Source organism: Pimephales promelas, chromosome 3 (assembly GCF_988280905.1).
Source record: "Pimephales promelas chromosome 3, fPimPro1.hap1.1, whole genome shotgun sequence".
Lineage (NCBI taxonomy): Eukaryota > Metazoa > Chordata > Actinopteri > Cypriniformes > Leuciscidae > Pimephales > Pimephales promelas.
Window position 1 is genome coordinate 32955316 of NC_142771.1, and position 24542 is coordinate 32979857.

General features: G+C 38.4%; 3 protein-coding genes and 1 long non-coding RNA gene across 8 annotated transcripts in view; 2 read left to right on the top strand and 2 right to left on the bottom strand.

Annotated features, from left to right (window-relative positions):
- Positions 1-8566, top strand: part of unkl (unk like zinc finger) — a 30477-nt gene extending 21911 nt beyond the window's left edge. For 2 of the 3 annotated variants that reach the window (XM_039687701.2, XM_039687702.2), the window contains one exon: positions 127-5099. In XM_039687701.2, the coding sequence (XP_039543635.2) occupies positions 127-282 (156 nt within the window). In that variant the 3' untranslated portion in view covers positions 283-5099. Of the gene's footprint in view, positions 1-126; positions 5100-5366; positions 5445-8454 lie in introns of those variants that run through there. The other variant, XR_016155174.1, reaches the window with a different exon arrangement.
- On the bottom strand, positions 4588-19309 carry LOC120490257 (dynein axonemal assembly factor 8). 3 transcript variants are annotated; one of them, XM_089128755.1, is made up of 29 exons: positions 19226-19309; positions 18926-19042; positions 18347-18535; positions 18188-18269; positions 17982-18117; positions 17224-17421; positions 16862-17116; positions 16677-16788; positions 16411-16602; positions 16176-16328; positions 15870-16052; positions 15031-15144; positions 14790-14934; positions 14456-14714; positions 13386-13471; positions 13136-13290; positions 12889-13015; positions 12667-12792; positions 12414-12581; positions 10396-10689; positions 10246-10302; positions 10120-10158; positions 9864-10033; positions 9264-9456; positions 9091-9185; positions 8920-9022; positions 8469-8757; positions 8298-8367; positions 4588-5465 (listed from the first exon to the last, which is right to left on the bottom strand). In XM_089128755.1, the coding sequence occupies exons 1-29, from the start codon at positions 19295-19297 to the stop codon at positions 5403-5405; spliced, it is 4242 nt and encodes a 1413-aa protein (XP_088984881.1). In that variant the 5' UTR covers positions 19298-19309; the 3' UTR covers positions 4588-5402. The 3 variants fall into 3 exon arrangements, with proteins under 3 accessions (XP_088984881.1, XP_039543634.2, XP_088984882.1); XM_039687700.2 differs by having other exon boundaries at positions 13386-13474; XM_089128756.1 differs by lacking the exon at positions 4588-5465 and adding an exon at positions 7032-8167 and having other exon boundaries at positions 13386-13474.
- On the top strand, positions 15779-23087 carry LOC148982048 (uncharacterized). Its single transcript, XR_016155175.1, has 2 exons — positions 15779-16342; positions 16503-23087. It is a non-coding gene; the product is annotated as an uncharacterized LOC148982048 (long non-coding RNA).
- igfals (insulin-like growth factor binding protein, acid labile subunit) lies at positions 21497-24434 on the bottom strand. Its single transcript, XM_039687703.2, has 2 exons — positions 24350-24434; positions 21497-24137 (listed from the first exon to the last, which is right to left on the bottom strand). Exon 2 carries the CDS (start codon positions 24130-24132, stop codon positions 22279-22281), a length of 1854 nt encoding a protein of 617 aa, XP_039543637.2. The 5' UTR covers positions 24133-24137; positions 24350-24434; the 3' UTR covers positions 21497-22278.
- Between the last annotated feature and the right edge of the window lie 108 nt (positions 24435-24542).

The window sequence follows — 24542 nt, forward strand, 5'->3', positions numbered from 1 at the left end:
TTCGCATCAAGTAGACGTAAGCGGGGGAAGAGTGGGGCAACATCCACATGAGTCAGTCATGCATGACGCACCGCATTGAATCTGTCAGAGTGTGACTGATGTTAACTCTTCTTTTTCTCAACACAGGTAATATATCAGCTTCAGTCAAAGAAATGTATAGTTTGCCAAAAGCATGATCGTTCCATTGTCCTGCAGCCTTGCCAACATTATGTACTTTGTCAGAAGTGTGCGTCTGGTAAAACGGAATGTCCTTGCTGTAAGACGAAAATATTGAAGTGGTGATGTACAGCTATCCAAGGTACTATTTAATGATTTAGCCCTTTGAAGAACTACTAATACATAATATTATTATGCTTACAGTTTCTAAATAGCATTCTCTTTTTTTGTGTTTCAGTATTTCATATAGTTATTCAATTGATTGTTTTATTGGAATCTAAGTGGTGTTTGACTGATACAAATCAAGTACTTGAATGCAATACCTGTTTTGTACAAGCTAGATTATCCATTTTCGGAAAGCATTAAACAATTTCCCCTTAATAACTGCTTTAGGTATTTATAGTCAGTTGGCCCTGATTTGACTGTTAGCAACAAAATCATCGGTCCGACGTCATTGTTGCTACTAGCTGTGTGAAGAGGATTTCTTTGAGGTTTCTTGTTAAAAGCACTTTGTTGTTCTTGAGGGTATTTTTTTTTAGGCATTTTGCTTTAAGCTGCTTGTAGGTTTAATTTTCTTAGATTTATATATTTTTTTCTCCCAAATATGCTAAAGTATGAAGCTTTTGTGTGTACTGTGAAACATTAATAGAATATTTCATTTTTTTTCTTACTGTTAAATCATGGTATAGTGTATATAACTTGTTAGTTTTCATATAAAATAGTACTAGTTAATATTACATTTATTGTTACTTAAATTTTTCAATCAAATAAGTGCAAACTTTGAATGCATTTTAGGCATAACCAGCAGCTGTAATATCAGTAAGGCACATACTGTATGCTAAGGCATTTAGTAAATCGTTTTCTCCGTCTTATAGTGACTATTTAGATATACACTAGTTGTTAGATGAGCACACGTGTTCTGAAGTCCTCATCGACACAGTAATTCATTTTTTTATTTTTATTTTTTTTTTGGACTTTAGCCTTTCAGATGTGTCAGAACATATATCTGATTCCTGGCCACTCCCTCTTAAGTGCCTTGCCTTAAAAACATTCAAAGCATCTGTGAAGAGTTTAGGATTGTAGTACAAATCTCATCCGCTTGCAAGTACACGAGTATGTATTTTTCCAGTAGTACCATCTTATCAGAGGATTCGCCGGCCTCATATTAACGTATTTCCGAGAGACTTCACCCTGGTCGGTGCCTGAGCTCTTGAGGTTCGGCTAAAGAATCGTTCCCTCTTCTTCATTAACGATGGTGCTTTTTGGGTGCAGCTTCATTATCGTTAGAAATGTTGAATCGTCCTTAATTTAAATGTGTAGGGATATTCAAATCAGGAAATGTGTGTTTCTTTGATTGCAAAAACTAAACTGGCTTAGTACATTTCTGTTTATTGAAATGTGTAGAACTGTAGTGCTCTGTAGTGTTTACAGACGGACATCATTGGTGTTTTTTCGTATCCAAATTCGACAGTGTAATGTGCTTTAGGTAATCTAATTGAAATGACCTGCTACTGTGTTATCTGAAACTTTTTTTTTTTTCTTATTTCTGGTTCCTTTCATTTTTACAGCAACAAGTTTGTGCGGTAAATTGTCAGGTACACAAAGGTGCAAGTTTCTTTTTGTCTTTTGAAATCGGGATAAACGGTTTACTTCAAAAGGGATGGTTATTGAGGATCTAATTGTCCAGACCCTCTTTGTTTTTAGTTTTTCTTCGTTCAGCTTCACGAGGCAAAGACGGTGTATATATGATTTCTCTGCTTTCTTTCTTGCATTGCATCTAAATCCACAAGGTCTGTATGTAGCTCATTTGGACTGATTTGTCACTGCATGTGTCGGTGTGTAACTTTTGTTAACCAGCTGAAGCTCTAGATCACACTGCCAAATGTTATTGAGCAGACCTATCCCGTCGTTTGGTCAGGCATCGCAGTCGATCGCTCAAAGTATTCCGAAATATTTTTGTGCAGTGCTTCAGATGCATTGACTGTGCGTATCTTTTCTAGATCGATTAGCAAAAACACGTTCTCGTTCGTACAATGGTTGACGTAGATAGGTTGAAATGGATCAAAGCAGCTCTGGGTGTGTCATGAGCTTTGCAGACGTGTCACTTTGTTGAGGGATTAGTTCCATTATTTGGGTATTGGACCATAAGATAGGGGTTTGTTGGACTATAAAATGTGGTTGATTTCTCAAAGTAAGAGTGCGGTCGAATCAAATGTGGACTTTACTCAAACGAACCAAAGTGGTATTGTAGTTTCTACTTGTTTCAAAGTTCAATTGAAGTGGTGTACAATTACTATGTCAGTTTTTCAATGTTTAATTTGACAGGACAACTATGCCAACTGTTTTTGCTGACAATATTAATGGACTAAATGCCCATTTTTGTAGTTTCTACCAAAGACCTTTACTATTCTTTTTTTTCTCACTGCAATTTTATAACTGCATTTTCATTTTAACATTTTGGGGAAATAGTTAGAAAAAATGACCGAACCTAGTACCTTATTTACATTTATATGTGCATTCAAAAAATCCTAATGAATCACAATTCTTTATTAACTAAAAAAAAAATAAATAAATAAAAGGAATGTTTTTTTTTTCTTCAATTTCTCAGTAGAAACAATGACATAGTATTGAATATTAAATTGGCTGTAATTTACAGTGAAGGAATGTCATAGTAATGAATGAATATTTGTGTTGATATTCTTAAGTGGCCATATTATGGATTAGTGCTTATTTGAAGTATATATATATTTCTTTTTATACAAATAATACTCGTAAAATTCTGAAATCAGTTTTGAAACATTAGTTGTTGTGTGCACTACTTGTATGCTGTCAGGAATTTAAAAGAGTATCTCGTAAGGTGCTTTCTTTGACTTTCTGTTTCCATTTGACTGGTGTTTGTTTTTTCTGTCTGTTCTTCAGAATTTGGATATGAAATAAGACAATTTTTTAACTTATTTTTTTTTTTTTTAACCTTGAAGTCTATTATTGTATTGTCAAATGTTGTCTAATTTGATTGTGATGTAAAATGGGTCCCTTGCTCAAGCTAGTTGAAATGGCTGAGACAGACATTGGGTTACATTTATGAAAACTGTTAAATATCTACATTTCCTAGCCTTAAACCTCACTTTTTGGCCTAGATACGTTTGCCTGTTATAGTATTGAGCAAGTGAAATAATATAATTGTCCTGCAATTCACAAACAGCCATTCTGCTTCATGATATTGTTAAATCTTGGAAGGATCAAGTCTCTTTGGAACAAATTTGTGCCTTTAATAAAACCACATTGAAAGTATTTTTCATTGAACAAATGGGTAAGCCCAGCTTACCGAATGAGCTGATTTTTAGTGCCTTGGGACATTTCTCAATGCACAGACTTTCTAAAGACCAGTGTATTAATATAATACACAATTACTCTGCCATGCCTTTGAACGTTTCACTTATTTGAAAGAGAAATATTTATTGATGTTGAAAGTCAGCATGTACTGCAGTCAAATGAACCGTTAAGGTGTTTTGCAATTGTATTCTCTACCAATGGCGTGTTAAAAGTAGCAGCTCATCTGAACAGTTTATGAAGCATGACAATTAATTTTGAGTCATTGTGAGTTTGGGCTTCCAAATAATTTTTCTGTGTATTTTTTGCTCTACAGTGCTTTTTTGTACACAGTCCATAATAATGACATATACATTTATATTTTAGAGCAAATGAATCTTAACCACAGCATGAAAAGTTTTGATTTCACACACATGAAACACCTCTGTCTGCATCAGCCATTTTAATACCAACTGTAATCTAAAATGACCGTTTAACATAAATGTACGACCAGGCATCTGTAATTTAAGAAGCACCAAGGACTCTTGTTTAGCAATGTGTAAATTAATGTATTGGACATTTACCATAATGCTCTGCAGTGGAAATAATAATTTCTTTATTTCTTTCTTTTTTGCATACTTGTGGATTTCTTTTGTCCATTTGTTTGTTTTTCTAATTGTGTTCTCTATCAGTAGTGTGATTTATTGAACCTAAGGTTTTATGCAATCTTGTATATACATATTACATATGAAACTGGTTAAATTTAGCAAACTAGCCAGCCAGGGGGAAAAACCTATTACAATAGTAAACTTTTATAAGAGGCTAAAATAACAATAATACAAAAAGTGACGCTTTTTTTTTTTGAAACCACTGTTCCCTATAATTAATGTTATGAATAATCGAACATTAAATCCCTGAATATTGAATGTACCATTCAAATTAGATATAAAATGGGTCACTGGAATAACTTGGAGAACAGTTCATCTATAATGATGTAGCACTAGTTTTGTGAATTGCGATACATTACAAATAAATTTATAAGTTAAACAATTGCAGTTTTCAAGTTTGTGTATTTATCTGTGTAACAATTTGATGGAATTATGAGATGTATTTTTCTCAGGGTTTTACAGGAGAACTGTAGAATAGAGAGAGATGTCCAATTTTCAAAGGAAACTGCAACTCACAGATTTATTAGCTCAAAAGTCAAAATGAGGACAACATTTATATTGCGAGGAAGAAACATATCCCTTATTTTGGTACATTATGCATCAATATATAGAACAGCTTATATTCTAATTAGTGTTGAAATACTATACAATTTTCTGTCAATATAATATGTTTGTGTATTTGTTGTCAACACAAGACCTTAAAACATTTCCTGGGAGTTATGCGTTTAAGTTATGGAGGCTTCTCTATGGAATAGTTGTATGTTTTGATGCCGTATAAGGCCAGAGAGGTTTCTCTTCACTAGAATTACTTAAGATGGTATTATTTATAATGCATAATTTTTCTCTTGTAGTGTATCATTTTAAAATTGTTAACACTTGTCTACACTACAGCAGTTATGCAATGGTTTACAGAATTCATGGAATTATTTTTGTCATCATGGGAATTAAATAATTTTTGATCTTTAACCTGGCTCGAGTTGTTTGTCTTATTCCCCTCACGTCCTTCTGAATCAGTTGCTGAGTAGACTGATGACTTCTTTATTTTGTTCTAGTGTGGTAAGGGTTACAACATGACTACTCTTGACTTAATATGCAATTTAGGAACACTAAGTGTTTTGTGCACAAGTAAGATTAAAACAATCTTTTCATTTCTTTCAACAATGTAAAAAAAAAAGTCAGTAAATCAAATGGATGTGGATTATAGAAAATAATTATGTAATTATTCACCACTAGGTACATATTATGGAATAAATCCTGGTTATTGTGGTGCTATGCGGTGAAGACAGACTCGAGACTGCGATCATCAAACAGGTAACGCAGCAATTTCACTGCCTGCACACAGAAAAGGTTCAGGGAAATCAAATGGGGAAACAGTTAAAAGTACTCTTAACAATATCAGTACTTTATTGGCATATATGATTCAATGCAGAAACTTTAACATCAGTGGAATCTTTCCATTACACAGTAGGTTCCTTATAGTGGAAAGTAGTTCTTTTAAAAAAAAGAGGCTTTCGCACCAGGTAGTTATTACGTCAGACTTCGTACTTCCGCTCTATTTATTTTCGCTTCTGTACTCAGTCTGAGACCGCGACATGTCTCTTCGTTTTCCTCCCACCTGAAAACAGCCAGCCCAATCAACGAAAAGAGGGCGGGCTGAGAGACGTGACGTAGACGCTAAGCGCCGAGTTCAAGAACGACCGTGGACGTGGAGACACGGGATGCAATCCGCTCTGTTGTGGAGAATATTCCCGGCATTTGCAAACTGAAGCCTGACCAAGAAGAGTGTTTGTTCAACATTTTGAATGGAGGTGATGTTGTGGCCGTACTCCCGACAGAGGGAGTATCTCGGCCTCTTTTATCTGTCGAGCTTGAACTAGCACCCTTTTGACAGGCCAGTGTCTCCTTTCTTTTCCAGTTCTTAAATATCGCCATGTCACGCTGTAATCTTGCAAATAAGTTGCAGCATTTCCGACAGACTCGAAATGAACAAAGAGCTGTGTTTAACAGAACTAATCCTAACTTTGACAGTTGGCTGCAAATATTTTCCTGTTTCTCTCTACTGTCAAATATTAGTTTAGAGGCCCCGATTGTGCCGTGGATGCGTAGATTTACTTCACATAATCTACAAAAGTTATTCACAGCCATGTGCACTCTGGTATTTCGCTCAATGGTTTCGTTTTCACATCATATAACTTGTGTGTTTACAGCTTTAGTTTGATGCGGCTGAGCTGGCGCATAACCAATGTTATGTGATTGGCTTACGGGTAACCAATGATTTTATACTTCAGACAAACGCCCCCTCGCGATAAAGAAAACACTTTTTAAAGATGCCACTCCAGACTCTATCAATGAAGCAAAGCAAAGTAGCAGAGTTTGGTATTACCAGATCCCCCGAGAACTAAAATTTCAAGAGCCATTTTCCTGGTTATGTTCGCACTACCAGTAGGAACTCTGAACCTGGCTGACTGCTGCGTAATCTAAGTGTGACATTCAACAACTCCATAGCGTAAAGGTTGAGAAGTGCCTGAACTTTGGCGTCGGCCCATCACTTTTTTTCGTTTGCCGAATATATATTTAATAACGGTGGGTGCCGGTGTTTTGTATGGCGTGCGTTCGGCCAATCAACGTACACTTTTGTCACTGGTAGTTCCAATTGTGCTTGGTTAGACCATACTCTAGCTAATTTAGTAGCCTTTAGTAAAAGGTGTTCCTATTACTGATACTGAAATCATTCCCAGTTCCTGCAGTGCGAAAAAAAAAACGGTACTTCTTCCACCAATAGTTACAGGAACTATGAAAACTTTCCTCTGGTGCGAAGGCCTCGTTGAAATTAATATATATATATATATATATATATATATATATATATATATATATACACACACACACACACTCACCTGAAGGATTATTAGGAACACCTATTCAATTTCTCATTAATGCAATCTTATCAACCAATTACATGGCAGTTCCTTCAATGCATTTAGGGGTGTGTTCCTGGTCAAGACAATCTCCTGAACTCTAAACTGAATGTCAGATTGGAAAAGAAAGGCGATTTAAGCTATTTTTGAGCATGGCATGGTTGTTGGTGCCAGACGGGCCAGTCTGAGTATTAAACAATCTGCTCAATTACTGTGATTTTCACACGCAACCATTTCTAGGGTTTACAAAGAATGGTGTGAAAAGGGAAGAACATCCAGTATGCGGCAGTCCTGTGGGCAAAAATGCCTTGTTGATGCTAGAGGTCAGAGGAGAATGGGCCGACTGATTCAAGCTGATAGAAGAGCAACTTTGACTGAAATAACCACTCGTTACAACCGAGGTATGCAGCAAAGCATTTGTGAAGCCACAACATACACAACCTTAAGGCGGATGGGCTACAACAGCAGAAGACCCCACCGGGACCACTCATCTCCACTACAAATAGGAAAAAGAGGCTACAATTTGCAAGAGCTCACCAAAATTGGACAGTTGAAGACTGGAAAAATGTTGCCTGGTCTGATGAGTCTCAATTTCTGTTGAGACATTCAGTTGGTAGATGGTACGCCAGAATTGTGGCGTAAACAGAATGAGAACATGGACCCATCATGCCTTGTTACCGCTGTGCAGGCTGATGGTGGTGGTGTAATGGTGTGGGGGATGTTTGTTTTTTTTTGGCACACTTTAGGCCCCTTAGTGCCAATTGGGCATCGTTTAAATGCCACGGCCTACCTGAGGATTGTTTCTGACCATGTACCCATCCTCTGATGGCTACTTCCAGCAGGATAAAGCACCATATGTCACAAAGCTTGAATCATTTCAAACTGGTTCTTGAACATGACAATGAGTTCATTGTACTAAAATGGCCCCCACAGTCACCAGATCTCAACCCAATAGAGCATATTTGGGATGTGGTGGAACGGGAGCTTCGTGCCCTGGATGTACATCCCACAAATCACCATCAATTGCAAGATGCTATCCTATCAATATGGACCAACATTTCTAAAGAATGCTTTCAGCACCTTGTTGAATCAATGCCACATAGAATTCAGGCAGTTCTGAAGGCAAAAGGAGGTCAAACACAGTATTAGTATGGTGTTCCTAATAATCCTTTAGGTGAGTGTATATAAATATATATTGGAACCTCTGTTTTTTAACAGTGTAAGATAAATGTTACTGTAGACTCACCGCACTTTCAGAGTTTGGGTAAAGAAGTTTCATGGTAACTCTCCTGAAGTCTGGTCTCGCCTGACAAACACTACAGCAGAAGGAAAATACATAATTGTGTTGAATTACATATGATTTGTATTACAGTCTGCTGAAACCTTTTACATTTTTCTTTCAGCTTTGCTTACATACCTCTCAAGAATAATATCAAAGCATGTGACAGCATTGTCTGCTTGCAAAGCAATGATAAGGCAGGGACCCTCAAGTAGAAGTGCTCCACCAGCAGAGGACCTCAGTAACTCAGACATGTGCTGCCTTTGTTTTTCATTTGGTGCGCAGAGCTTTCCAGCCACCAGGTGGCAGCCTGTCCTCAGCAGCCGATGCAGTAGCTCCGAGTACAGAGGAGGCTGACTCTGTTGCAGGAGGTTGGAAGGTATCAACAAGCAGGTGGTCTGACAAAGAGCACTGCAGACCAAAGGCCCTACTGGCACCAAAACACAAATAAACAACAACCATTCCCATCCTCATTACAAAGGTCAATCGGAGCTAGTGAAACATCTACAGGTTTTGGTTTATGTTTGTGTCATTGACTCTGTTTTCTGATGTGATGTTAGTGGAGTGAGAAAGAGGAAGAACGCCTTGCCTTGACCAAATCCTGATTCAAATGTGTTCTTGACAGCGGTTCTAAGGGTGGTAAACTGTTCACGGTCCAAACTAGCATCAGGATCTGAACGTAAGCAGGATATCTGAAATAAGACAGAAGAGATGTTTAACTATAGCACCAACATAATTCTGGGAAGGAAAAAAAAAGTACCTTCTCGTGTTGCATAACTGAAGTTTCAGTCCAGCACACGCCCTCTGGAAATACCAATTTTATGTCTTCTACAGCCTTCCGATAAGATGGAGATCCTGTACAAGAATGTACAAATAGTGTTAGTAAGCTCTGACCAGACTTTAATGTCTGATTATTTTTGTCCGAGTGCTGACCATAGATGCCATTATGCAGTCTGTCAGAGCCATACTGTGCTCTCCATAGAGTCTGATCTATAGTACGGGCTTCAATAGGGTCCTCAGGACCCATCAGCTCCAACAGCCTCATTACCGCATTCACTCCCAGTAAACCCAAAGCCAGCGAGGGGCCGGATCTCAAGTACTTCAACTCCAGCTCCTCGGTGGGATCCTGGACATCAAATAAACATGAACATTTGATTTTATGCTCTTAAAAAAAGTACATTTTATTTTGATGTTTGACTAATGCAAGTTGGCTAACCATAAATGCTTGTTGGTAAATTTGGCAGGACAATTTACGTAATTATAAAAATTATATTTATGAAGTCCTACTTAAGTGGGCCAAAAAAACTCTCGAAATTAAAGCTGTATTGTATTTACTTGCAATTATTATGCTATTAATTGTCTGAAAGCATTACGTTCAGTTTGCACTCAAGTATAATCTTAAAGTATATTATTACATATAATACTAATTTTAAAAGTATGCTAAAGTGTACTACTTTTTTTTTTACAATGGTCTAGAATAAATGTGATTATTTGCTCTTTTTAGGATATTTAGGAAGAAGAGAGCAGAGTGACCTGTTGCTTCGACGGATGTATCAGTGCATTTGCCATGTTTGAGTCCAGTAGAAGCACACGTAAGCCCACTAGAGTATATCCATTCTGTTTGATTATGGTGAGAATTTTACCAAAGCAGTGTCTCCAGACTCCAGGCTTGAACAGAGCTAGAGTCAAAAGTGGCTCTGGGCCTGTAGAGTACAGAGGGAGGGAGCTGAAAGAAAAAGCTGTGAAAGACAGCTTCTAAAAGGACATCTTCTAAGAAGACATCACTTACCCACTGTCATGTAACTGTAAAGCGACTGACTTCTGAGACCTGAGAGTTGTCGGAGATTGACAGTCAGTTCCCAGAGTACATTGGAGGGTAAAATAGATTTTGGCTCTGTTTTGTTTCTGTACATACCAGGAGTGTCAATGTGATGAAGTGGTAGAAATTTCAATGATGGACGACTGCTGTGATCTGAAGATGAAGAAGCTTAAGTTAAGCAAACTGCTTTTGGCATAAAAGTAAAAAGATCATCCCTACCAAACTATTATCTAGTCGAATCCTCACCAGGGACCAATTCTGCCTCAGAGAAGAAGAGGCAGGTCTGTCTGAAAGCTGTCTCGGGAGTAGGGGACATCAATACATGCAGGTTTCCTGGGTAATTTTGTGGTAAAAGTCTACGTAGGGTGATGAATGCCCTCACCCTCCTCAGAGCCAGGACCAGGGCAGGAGTGGATGTTAAGCTATGCACACTGCTCAGCCACTCTCTATCCCCGATCTCAAAAGGACTCAACTCTTGTGCCTGCCACTTAGACAGCTTGGACACCCACTTCAATGCCAGCAACTCGAATCCATCTAGCCCTGCTTGTACAAGAGAAAGTAGATTCAGTAGCCAGACACTGAAACGTACTTACTCTAAATTACTCAAACAAGTACAAAGGATAGTTTTGCGAAGGATAGTTTTAGGTCAGGGATGTCCAGTCCTGCTTCTAGAAGTCTAGTTTCCTGTGAAACTTGGCTCTAACACACCTGCCTGGATGTTTCTAGTGATACTGAAGATCTTGATTAGCTGCTCCAGGTGTTTTTAATTAGGATTGGAGCTAAACTCTTCAAGAAGGTGGCCCTCCACGAGCAGGATTGGAACATGTGTTTTAGGCCTTGTCCACACAGACACAGGTAATTTTGTAACCGTGACGTTTTTTACGAGGTTCGGCTGTATCAGATCACTGAAACCGAACATTTTTGAAAAGCCCTGCCGGAGTGAGGATGTTCAGAAACGCCGGTTACAGTGTTGTCATGTAGATAGTAAAAGGCAGGTTTTTCCTTGCGACGTCAGATTGTGCGCCGTTATCCGCCTACCGGAACCTGTAATGACTTTTTGTTATGGTACGTTCACACCGGACGCGAATAGCGTGTCAGGCGCGAATGATTTCAATGTTAAGTCAATGGAAAGACGCATTATGTACGTGAAAAATTCCTGCGGCGCGAATGAGGCGTGGAGCGCAGAAGACGCGAATACCGCAAGTTGAGCGTCTGGCGCGTTAAGCGCGAATGATTTAGTTCTCTATTTATCATCAAAACAAAAATAAATGACAGCTAGATTAGGTGGATGAGGGCGAGGGTGATCCTCGTTCCGATGCGGGACAACAGGTCATCAAACTGGGCGTGGGTCAGGCGGAAGTACCGCTGACAGCGACCGTCATCTAGCGCAGCTCCTGGAGCGAGCAAATGGTAAAACTAGCCAAACGGTTCGCCTCCGAAGGGTCCGGTGGACACAAATACGGCGACGATGATCCCCCACGCCACTGTTCTAGCTCTCCAGAGCAAAAACAGTGCGGTGAATCTCTCGATGAATGCTCGATCAACATACCCAGATAGCAAACTGACATTGAATCAACGTGGAAACGTCTCTCATGACATTGAAACAACGTTGATTTTGCTCATCGAATTAACGTTGAACCAACGTCAGACGCGGCATTCTTCAAAGCTAAATGAAAATCGAAAATTGGTTTGCATTCATAACGTTGAAACAACGCGTTGATTTCAAGTTGATTTTCCGTTAGTTTTGAAAGAATGACGCGTCTGACGTTGGTTCAACGTTAATTCGATGAGCAAAACAATGTCAGATCAACGTTGTTTCGATGTCATATTTCCACGTTGATTCAATGTCAGTTTGCTATCTGGGTAAACAAAGATGGCCGTCAACGGGTTTTGGTTTTGATTTTGATGCACGAGACGCTTCAAACTTTTGCTTCAAACTTTTTATTTTACCCGCGTCAGTTTCGCTTTTGACGCGCCAATTAACACAAAGTGGTCAAGCGTCAAACTAGACACGGTAGACGCGAATTTGACGTGCTATTCGCGTCCGGTGTGAACGTAGCATTAGGCTTCTGATTTGCCAACGTGGCTTTACAGTCAGGGTTATATCGCCGCTTTCTGGTGTGGCATGCTCTTGACAGTGCTTGATAATCATGTTTTTGTGTTTTCATTTGGACAGGATTTTTTTTTTAAACGCAAGAGGAAAAACTCTGGTTAGAAAAACACTCATGTCCGTGTGGACAAGGCCTTAGGTAGAGTTGATGTACCTGCTGCATCTCCCCTGAGAACTTTATGAAGAAAGCCCATTTCATTCTGCATGATGTTTTGACCAGTCAACGTGAGAATCACCACCTGCTCTACATCTGGCCAAGAGGGATACGTGTGTTTGGACAGGACCATGTGGCTATACTCTGGTACTGTCCACATGAGCCCACCTGTAGGATAACATATAAATGCCAAAATACTCTTGTGCGGTAATTGAGTAATTTATGAAAATGCATTGTAATGTACAGTATGTACCCAGAACATTGTGGTGGTTTTTAGAGTAGGGTACAGTGTGAAAGCAGATGTGTGGATCAACAACATCTGTGAATCTTGCACGGATTGATCCAATAAGGCCTTGGGCAGCAAGCTCATTCATACAACCTTCACCAGGCAAAGAAACAGGACATTTAATTTTTGGAGCATCAGCTTCACATACAGTAAATAGCTGGAACGACATGTGCTATCCAGATGCTCTACCTATCGGCAGTCTGGAACAGTGTCTAACTGCGCTTTCTCTCCTCATGAGCAGCACAAGACAATTAGAGGACAGCTCAACCTGTTCTCCATCCAGCAACACTGTGGGAGCATGACAGAACGCTGCAACCTAACGGAGACAGACAGCGTTTCCAGACAAATGCAATCAGCATCAATGTCATGGTAGTGTCCTACTCTCAGTTTCAATATATCTCTGTGCAAGTACAGGCTCACTGTTGGTTTTATTCACCTGCTTGGTGGTGAGACCCAAAGATTGAGCTTGTTTCCTGGATATCTGTGTCCTTTGAACTCCCAACAGACTGAAGCCAGTCTTTGCACAAGCAGATAGTATATAGCTGTAACAGCATGGTCCAACCACAGGAGACACAATAAGAAATATATCCGCTGTATGAGGTCAGAGGGAAAAGGGGTAGAAAGTTTGACTTATAAGATGTAAGACTGCTACAATGAGAAGAGTTTTTTTATATATATATAGTCACCTTCAACAGTGGCACATAAAGTTGCTGGAGAAGAGGTAAGAATGTTGGATCTTTCTCCTCTGTCACTCTTCTCTGAGTCCTGAATCCTGCTAAGAGGGATAATCAGAGTCAGCAAGTAGTTCAAAGGAATAGTTTGCCCAAAAATGAAAATTCTGTCATCATTTAATCATAGCGTTACAAGCTTGTATGATTTTTTTTTCTTCTACGAAACGCAAGATTTTGAAGAATCTTTTTCTGTTTTTGTCTATATTTAAGTCAATAGAACAGATACTCACGACATATGATGACATTTAAATGCAAGTCTTTATTCTCTCTCAATTTAAATCAAAATCAGCCAATGCATATAGACTACATCAAATATCAATCATCTCACAATCACCCAATCTCATATTTTAGGTTTGTTTTCGCCATATTCAATGTAATCTGTTGAGCAAAGTTTCGATTTGAGTGTGAATAAAGCTAATTTTGGTCTGTTCATCATACAAAGTGGTCATATTGCTTTGAAAGACTCAACATATCTGCTAAATCATATGGATTATTTTGATGTTAATTTCATATCCTCTAGAGTTTGATGGTTTTGGCTCCCATTGACTTTCATAATATGGACAAAAGCAGCTGACAGGTTCTTTGTGTTTGACATAAGGAGAATGATTAAATGATGAAAGAAAATGACAACTATATATTTGAATTAAAAGCGTTGGTGGGAGCGGAAAGGAAATTAAAGAACGCAGACGCAGCCGGATCATTTCCATAATGACCAATGCAATCTACCTGGAGCAGTGGAAATTAGCGTCTGGTTTAAGAGATGCTTTTTTGGGCCGGTAAATAATGGCACAAATACCAGTAAATTGACTAGCGCAACCTTAGTAAATCATCTTGCATGATTCATAAATGTTGTCTGAAACGCCAACAAATACATATGCAATAAGGTTAGTCACAAAAATAACTGTTCATGCCTTTTCAGTGCAAATTTTTCACTGCATGTCTTTAGTAAATCCTGCCAGTAGTTTTTTAACACCAAAAGAGTGTTCGAGCAGCTGTTCGCAAATCTAATATTGTAAGATACTAACATTGGGGTGTTTTTTGCTATTCTACCACCAAACCACAAGCAGAGCCCCAGATGCACAAGATTGGCAAGACGGGGTGAGTAGAGCAGGGACTGGTCTTGACTATGATGGTAAAGGGCGTTGATGGATGCTGGATGTGTCCGCCTTGCCAGCTGGGGGTCTGATGGCCCTGTGATCTCCTGCCACACTGAGTTAGCGAGAGGACCCCGGAAAGCCATGATAAGCACTGGCTGTCCCTCGCTATGCATAACTGAGTTGCTGACTAAAAGACAGGATATGCATTAACCCATGCAATTTGTGTACATTTTGCGTAATTATGGTGGGAGATGATTTGTACCTGCAAAGTTTTTCAGTAGCTCTTGGGGCGGGTAGAGGAAACGGATACCACATACATCTAGACTTGATCTGCACATAAGCTCAAGTGTGTGATGCATTGCCAGTGGGTTAAGCAACAGTGCTTTGCCTATCAGAACAAGTGCTGTCTAAAAGCAACAACAACAACAACAACAAAAATGTTTTAACCAAGATACTATAAATGTCCACTGAAAGATAAAATGGCATTTTCTAAAGACGCCCACCTCCGTATGACACTCTTGAGAATTTGTGGCTTCTGCCCTTTGACATTTTTGATCTTCGGTTTCCAGAGTTTGCCAGTAGAATCCTGGGATCACACTAAAGGCCCTTTCAACGGCCTGAAACAAAGCGCATTAAAGTTCACTTTTAAAAAATAAAACTTTTGCTGATAATTTACTCACTCCCATGTCATCCAAGATGTCCATCTCTTTCTTTCTTCAGTCGAAAAGAAATTAAGGTTTTTGACGAAAAAATTCCAGGATTTTCTCCATATAATGGACTTCAATGGAAACGATTCAAGGTCCAATCAAGAGTTTCAGTGCAGCTTCAAAGGGCTTTAAACGATGCCAGACGATGAATAAGGGTCTTGTCAAGCGAAACGATCGCTCATTTAAAAAATAAATAAACAAGTTTAAGTTTTATAAGCACAAATGCTCACCTTGCTCTGTTCTGTGATGAGCGTTCGTGACTCTCGTGTTGAAACTCGTTCATCAAAACGAACAAATCTTTTTCCGAGTCATGACTCGAAGGGTCCTAGATAAGACCCTTATTCATCGTCTGGTTTCGTTTAAAGCCCTTTGAAGCTGCACTGAAACTCTCATTTGGACCTTGAACCATTTGGTTCCCAATAAAGTCCATTATATGGAGAAAAATCCTGGAATGTTTTCATCAAAAACCTTAATTCCTTTACGACTGAAGAAAGAAAGACGTGGACATCTTGGATGACATGGGGTTGAGTAAATTATCAGCAAAAGTTTTTTTAAAAGTGAACTAATCCTTTAAGGATTTAGAAAATAATGTCTAAATAACAGAGAAGAAAATGGAAGCATAAATCATACACCACCTCTATATTTGGGTTGACAGAGATGAAGCAGTCCAGGTAAGATGAGGGCATGTGGACAGCCTGTTCCTCCAGCAAATGATTAAGCTGAGGTACCCAGAATGCAACAGTCTTCGATGACGTCTGAGCAAAAAACTTGCAAACTCGCCTGTAAAACATGCTCTCGTTCTTTTTGACCTCCTTTATCTAGGAGAAGAAAAAAAATCAGATTCCAATATAAACTTGAATGATAGATGTTTGGCCCACACAGAATCTGTTGTAGTGTTTGTACGTAAGTGGGAAATCTGTTATGTTACGTTTAGAACTCACCATGGATTTCCTACAGCCAGTTTGACCATCCTCAAGAGACGTGGCACAGATGTACAAAGCCAAGCCGTCTTCCTTATAAAACTGCTGCAGCCCAGCCACCCAGAAAGGGGCATCAAGCGTGTCACCCTTTCTGTTGCAGTTTTTGGGATCGGTCTATCACAGAACAGGTATCAGATGAAATGTAAAAACATTTTTCATTGCCAAATTGTTATTATTTTTGGTAAATAAGACATACCAAAGACAAGAACCATGCCATGAGTGCATTGTAAACATGTGATTTGATGAAGACTGAATCCACTCTCTGTGCTTTTCTCTGCATTCTTCCAGCCACCACCCCAAGACTGGACAAGGACACAGTCAACAGCAAACACTCCCTCATCTCTAGATCTGCAGGCAGGGTGTTCACAGTGGGAAGGTAGGATGCTTCCTAATGGAAGTGATTACAGCAGCGTTATTAATATCATCAATTATTATTTTATAGAAAAACCGTCAATAACTCACAGGGTCATAAAGAATATCAGTCCTCTCAGCGGCTCCCTCCGTGTTATTGGCAGAACGTTGAGGTCTGAATGTTTGCATGAACTTCAGATCCTTCTGCCATCTGACTTTATGGCTGTGGTCATACAGTTATTGCATTAGCTTATGCATATTCCCGTAAGTGAAGAAAATGTAAGAATGCTCCGTACCTTTGTTTGTTTTGAGCAGCTGGAACGTGAGAAGATTTAGAATTTCGTTTATGTTGGTCACATTTTTCAGTATTGACCTGCTGAATACCAGGTTCACTGCATCTAGTTTCAAAATCACAAAGCTGGTTTTCCTTTATGATTTTCCCTGAGGGGGGTTTCTGTCTAGCCTCAGCAAAATCTCTCCCAGATATCTCTACCACACTTTGTTTTGACTGTTTGGTGTTTTGGAGTAATACACTCATCCCAGCAAATTCTCTATAGAAATGAAAAATAAACATGCATTATGATACGATTTAGTGGGAGTATATTTGTCGTTCATCACCTGAAATATAATTAATTATAAGTTTTATGTGATCTCATACCTTTTCTGATCATTTGCTTTTGCCTTTGTGTTAGTTGTCCTCTTAATGGAGCTTATTTTCTTTTTCATGTTTAGAGGACTTACGACACTGTTAATAGCCGATTGCTCTTTTTGAAATGTGTTGTCGCGCAAATCAATATATATGGTGGGAGAGTCTAGATTGAGTTGTAATCCATCCTTCATCGGTCGCCTAGTACATCTGGGAAAAGTCACAGACACATTTAACCTGCATTACAGATATTCAAATGTTGAAACATGAATATACACTATTGTTCAAATGTTTCGTTTTTGGTGGGTTTAATATTTTTGAAAGACGCTCACCTGGGCTGCATTTATGTGATCAAAAATATTGTGAAATATCAATCTAAAATAATGTTTTCTATTTTGATGTTTTGAAATTTAATTTATTTCTGTGATGACAAAGCTGAATTTTCAGCATCATTACTCCAGTAAAGACTTCAGTGTCACATAAATCCTTAAGAAATCATTCTCATATGCTAATTTGATGCTCAAAATATTATTATTATATTATGATTATTATCAATGTTGAAAACAATTGTGCTGATTGACATTTTTGTGGAAACTATTACATTTTCTTGGGATTTTGTTCAAAGGTATAGCATTTGAAATCGTTTGTAACATTATAAATTTACTGTCACTTTAGCAACATCATTGCTGAATCAAATTTATATATTTTGTTAAATGAACAAACACAGCGCAAACTTTTGAACAATAGTGTAATGTCCTAATAGACTTTACCTGAGGGATGATTCTTGTATATTATGGGTTTTCGGAGATGAAACATGTGTCTTTATTTCCATCTCATTTACTTTCTTCTCACAAAAAGCAACCAGCTGTTTCATTAAATCATTTTCATGCGTTTCGCTGTCATAGCCTGCAACAAAAAATATGTTTTTCTCGTGTTCTTCTTCGTCTCAATGAATAAAAACAGTCTGCAATCCAACCTTTGTGTATATTGGGTTGAATTGGTTCGATAAGAGGTTTGTGTTGCTTTGGGTTTTGGTTGAGATCCCATGTATCAGGAGGCTGTTGAGGTAATAATGTATTACATACTTTGTATTTAGCTCTGGTCTAATAATCTGACTATATACAATTGAACTTACTGTCAATGATAAAACAGGGCAGAACGGAGTCTCTATCCATCCAGTCTTGTTTGCTTTCTGTTGCAAAGGGGCATTGTTTTCTGTTGTATGTGCCACTCTTTCATTCAGTGATCCTTCTGTTTTGTGACCCACAGGAAGTTGAGGATTAGAGTCACCTTTCTGGTCATCATCAGTCCCGGAAGTGAATGGCTGTGATACAGATTTGTTTAGATGCATGCTTTATGTAAGACAATATAAATAATTAGATGGTTCTCTCTCTCTCCCTTGGTTGAATTGGTTGAATCCAGAATAAGATTAGAATATGAATTTAATCTCTTAATGTTTGAGAAGAAATAGTTTGTAAAGAAAAGTTTAGTTTTTATAGAAGGTGAAAATCTCTTTTTAAATGGTAATGTTTTGATAACTTATGTTTTTTAGATTAAAAAGTTTTTTTTTTATGATGGAATACATTACTTTAAATAAGTCTCTCTCTCTCTCTCTCTCTCTCTCTCTCTCTCTCTCTCTCTCTCTCTCACACTCTCTCTCTCACACACACACACACACACACACACACACACACACACACACACACACACACACCTTGACTTCTGGCTCTTTAGGTGAAACACACTCCAGGTTCATGTTCATCCTGGTCTTTTTCATAAAGTGAATCCCTGGTGGTCTCTGAAGGACAGATATCTCTTCTTCATCGTCCGACTGCAGTGTGAATTGTTCAGTTAATTTCAGTTTACCTTGATTGTAAAGCTTGTGCTAGTCAGGATTACAATTCACCTGGACCTCATTGACTTGGTCAGAAATAATCATTAAAAATCAAACACGGCAACATAACGAAAGTCGCTTGTGAAAAAGTATCATAACACAGTAGCAGCTTGAACTTACTGATGATGACAGGTCAGAGTCAATGGATGGTATCTTGGATATAAGATCGTCTAGATGCGAATTGCTCTGCATTTCTTGTATTTGGCTGGGCAGGTGCGTATTTTTTTCTGTCAAAATATTAAACAGCAGCTGCTGTTGACTAAGTAAATGCGGTCTAACATCCAGACGCCAACGAACTAAACTGTAATTTGGATGTCATGGTGACCGCAGGAGCTGTAGACAGTCACTAAGCTACGAGTTGTCCAAATATGAAATACATCCCATTCCCATCCCAAAATGTGATTCGTCCGTTTCTGTTAGTGTCGTCCACAAGTTATCTTTCTGACGCAAGGTTGTTAACCTTGTTGTTATAGTAACGCAGCACGGCGGTAAAGTTGGCTTAATGTTAGACAATAACGTACTAACTATTATTTGCGCATTTGTAAGGTTGAATTTGCATATGGCGAAGCAAATACCAATCACTTGATGCTTTTAAAAAGCCTATAACTGAATGTTCCAATAGTATGCGGCAAGAGAAGCCAAGCATGAATCCAGGCGAATCCTTAATTTCGCGAATTGACAGAAACTTGATTATGAATGTTTTGTCTAATCTTTTAACCAGAACGTCCGTCGTTTCAGATTAATATTGCAGGAGGAGGACGTAACGTTAAAGGTAAGTAAAAACATTTTCTTTGTTTATACATTATAAACATTAAATAATACAGTAACAATAACATATAGCCTGCATTCATTTTAGGCATTGTATGTGTTTGTTATAACTGTATTGTGTTTGTTATGCACTAATGATATATGATCTATCATTCAAGTCATGCCTTTAGATTTCTTTAAATAAAAAATAATAATTTAAGCAATTTCAACTTTCATGAGTTTCTACTTGATTTTTTTAGTATATAGCTATACAGTCAATTGAGTACAAAGCAGCAACAAGTTTTACATTGAATAACGTGACATTTTTACAGGTTTTTTTTTTTGTTGTTTTTTTTTTTTAATAGGGTGTTGTTGTTTGCTGTTTAAAGACTTTGAACTTGAAACTGCTGCTTATTTTTCTTGTCAATTTGGCATGCAGTTTCATGCCCACCCCCTTGAACATCTCTGGCCTGGTCCTGTTTTGGCGCGAAACTTGCTAATCGAGCTTTTCTTTGTCCACTGTAGTCCTTGTAGTGAACATTAGGACACAATATTTAGTAAATGTCTCTGACATCATACATGTCATTACGCTAGATGTCAAGTCATGTAGAGTAAAAAGCACTTTCAGGGCTTTTCAGGGTTACCAAGTTGTTTCACCATGAAAACACTTCTCTTTGGTCATTAAAAATGACTGACATTAATTTAGTGATCAAATTTAGCACTCTTGAGGAAATATGATCATATTTATTTTGTAATTATTATTTACATCAGATTAATATTTGGAATGTTATGGGATTTCACACCAAAAAAAAAACACTGTTACTGTTTCTGTTACAAAACAGGGCATGATCTCATAGGCCTACCACTGTAGAGGACATCCAGAATTGTTTTTTCAGTCATTTTGGGAGAAAAACAAGTGAAAATAGGGAACTTACTATATGTCAACATTCCTATGAAATATTAGATATTATTATGAAAATGTTGCCAATTATTACTCCCATTATTACACTTATGTTTCATGACATGTTGTCCCGAGAACACATTAATATGCAAATTAGATACAGTGTATAGATACATTGTATTGAATGAGACTACCAATGTATGGAAATTTTCCCCATATATTGCTTAAATTAAAATTATATTATTAATGAATTCTGTAGCTATATCTGTCATTACAGTCATCTTTAAACAAAGTGTGGTTTAAAACAATCCTGAAACCTAAAAATTGATTTGTGAAAGGGGGAAAAAAACTATTAGTTCATGAACATATGAATAAATAAATAAAAAATAATAATCGGGGTCTTAGGAGGATATATATGTTTATGTCTCACATTTTAGGTTTATTACTATTATTAAAATTGAACAAATAGCCTGTGGTTTTTGTTTGTTTTTTGTTATGAAGGTCTAATATTTTCAGTTTCAAAACTATGAAAATAGCAGTGTAAGTGAGGAATTTGAGCTGAAATATGAGACAAAATATGTGAGATTGAGCTGAAAATGATGTGTGACAAAAACGAAAGAAATTTTACTTGTGAAAAGAACCGTCTTTTTGTATTGTGTTGTATTTCACGCTGTTATTGTGTTAAATTTTGTGTCAAACATCCACGTCGTTGTTAGTGGACAAATTCAATAAACCAGTCAGAATCTAGTGAAACTCTTTTATTAAAAGTCCCATAGTAAACACATGAATGTAAAAGTTATGATCTGAAAAAAACTGACCTGTCATGTAAATGGAAACCATATGTAGACTAATCAGAGTTTCCCATAACTTTATTAGCAAACTCTACAGGGGGTATTAATAAAGTTACATCTAATTTTTAAGTTATCATAATTATTGAATGTTGCTGAAGAAGACAAATGGGGAATTGCATGTTTAAACCTGAAGGCTGGCCTTTGGACTTAGAGCATGGATCAATATTGTGTAAATATCGCTATATTTGGGTTTGATTTATCAAAACAAGCTTTTGCGCAATGTCCTTTTCGTGTTTATGAGACCACAAACAAACACAATTTGTTTAATTTTGAAGGAAGAACTACACATTCTTAAAAAAAAAAAAAAGCATTTTAAGCCACAATACTTTTAGCCATAATACTGTAATGTTAGTTTTGATACTGGAGTGAAACCACTTAGTAGTTTTTCCATCCTTAAAGCGTTTCACACACCACACACACACACACACACACACACAAAGTAGCCTAGTTGTTATTAAAATGTCTTTTTTTAACTGCCCAAAGTTTTTTTTTTTTCTGTATTGATATATATCCAATAATATTGTTATGTTTGCATGACTTGGATTAAGGATCTTTGTAAGATCATTTCACAAAAGAAGATATTTCTTGAGATAAATAAAAGTCATAATTGGAAGCTCTGAATTATAATGTCTGAATAGAAAACCTAATCTGTGGTTTAGTAGAATGAATGATATTTAACAGTTCCGGAAATGCTCACTTCCGATGTTCCGCAGGTCAAGTCCAGAAGCGCTGGGTGGGCTGGCACATGTGATGTTATTGTATATTGTGACAAGTGTATGGGGCTCCTCACCTTCCCCAAGCATTTCAACCTGCAGTGGAACTACCTGTGGCTTCTGTAGAACGAAATCTCGAAAGGGTTTGGCACTACAGTCACATTTCCAGTTGTTACCTGAGAGCCAGAGCTGATCCAAACTATCAGGTATAGAAGCTGGAAGGTTGACCAGTACATTGTCTTTCAGGTTCAAGTAGCGCAAGCGTGGCAGCATGTATATAGTCGCATTACGTATAAGCTCCAACCTGTTTCCAGAGAGATCCAGCCAAGACAGGTGTTGCAGTGGCAGTAAGGCCTCAGCAGGAAGATTGCGCAGTAAGTTGCCTGACAGTAGCAGGTAATCAAGATTCTTCAGGCCATAAAATGTGTGGGAGGTGATGGATGTTATCTGGTTGAATCTTAGATCAAGCTGTTGCAGCCCTTGTAGTTCCGCAAAACTCTGCCGCTCCACTGTAGAGATGTTGTTGTTCTGTAGGAAAAGGCGACGAAGACCTGTAAGACCAACGAAACTTTGGGCTGAGATTTTTGCCAAACAGCTTCTATCAAGGTGAATACTGTGGAGCTTTGACAGACCCTTGAAAACTTGATCTGGTAGGCTGTGAAAACAACTGCCTGTAAGTTTTATCACAGCAAGGTGATTCAGACCCATAAATGTGCCCATGCGTGCCTCTTGCAGCCGGTTGTTCTCCATGTTCAGCACCTCTAGATGGCCCAGCCCTTCAAAAACTCTCACTCCCAAGGCTCGTATCTGGTTGTGACAAAGGCAGAGTTCCTCAAGATGCTGCAAATCACGGAAAGTCCCAGGTCTCAGACTACTGATCGAGTTATTTGACAGGCGAAGCACATGTATGCTCTTTAGACCGAGGAAAGTTTCATCGTGAAGCACAGATAGACGATTTCTGCTGAGGTCCAACCATCTCAAAGATTTCAGGCCCGCAAATGCCCTAGGTGCCACGGTCACGATCTGGTTTTGGGCCAGATAAAGCTTCTGCAGCTTCGCTAGTTTCTGAAACACATTTGCCTTGATAACTTTTAGATTGTTTCCAGTTAGGTCCAGTTCTTTGAGCTCTGTAAGACCCTGAAACAGTTGCGGTTGGAGATACGCCAGACGATTCCCAGTAAGAACTAACTCTCGTAATCCATGTAGGTCTTGAAACCCCGTCTCAGGCAGGACAGACAGTGAATTCCATCCTAGGTTCAACAGCCACATGTGGCTGAGTCCAGCGAACAACCTGTCATCTATTCGAGACAGCTGATTATTGTTGAGACTGAGGGATGCAAGGTTGGGTATGCCCTGGAAGACTGTGCCAGCTAATGAACGAATATTGTTCCTCTCAAGGTGCAGGTGAGCAAGGGAATTCAGACCTTTAAAGGCATGGGCGTCGAGGGATACCAACATGCTGCTCTGTAAGTTTAGGAACTCCAGATTGGACAGCTTTTCAAAAGCAGCTGCTGGTAAGTTAGCAAACAGGTTTCCATCCAGCCATAGCGAGCGTGTGGACAGAGGGATGTCGGAGGGAATCTGGGTAAGGTTGCGTGTGCTGCAGTAGACGTTAAGCTCTAAAGTGTAGTCATCTTGGAGACAGGTACATCCCTTTGAGCATGGCTCACTTTTTTGGCCAGTGGGTTCCTCTGAGGGCTTTGGATCTACCGAGGGCCCCGGATTCTCTGAGGGTCTTGATTCGTCTTTGTTGTGGTCTGCCAGCACCACTGATGTCCCCATTGTGTACAACAAGAGCAGTACAAAGGGGTTCATCCCAACTAAGAGACAATTATCGAAATTCCAACATCAATCATCAATTGCAAGGTAACAAAGCACATCTATATACTTTTTCAACATCTGCCAAATTTGGGAAATTAGTTACATTTACACCCACACATGATTATATTCTCAAGCATTCACTGAACATCATACATCAACATCAAGAAAAAAAATAATACGTTTAAAAAACAATAGATAGTTTTGGCTCTACCTTTTTTTATTGTGACAGCAGTCCAGCGGGTGATCACTAGAAGAGTGGCATGTGTGTGACAGATCTGAACCACCTCTGCCCCATATATCTCCTTGACAAACCCACACAGTGTTCTAGACAGAGTTAACCTCTTCATTTCTGCTGTTTTCATTTTCTGCGGTTGCTACTATTTTACAGTTTGAATTTTAAATTA

Bases quoted from the DNA above. Each gene is read 5' to 3' on its own strand.
- LOC120490257 (XM_039687700.2), bottom strand. From the start codon at position 19,297: ATGCAGAGCAATTCGCATCTAGACGATCTTATATCCAAGATACCATCC. The intron at 19,043-19,225 runs GTAAGTTCAAGC...TTCACACTGCAG, and splicing joins ACTCTGACCTGTCATCATCA to TCGGACGATGAAGAAGAGAT. The intron at 10,159-10,245 runs GTATGTACAGAA...GACAACTCTCAG, and splicing joins TCATCACATTGACACTCCTG to GTCTCAGAAGTCAGTCGCTT.
- igfals (XM_039687703.2), bottom strand. From the start codon at position 24,132: ATGAACCCCTTTGTACTGCTCTTGTTGTACACAATGGGGACATCAGTG.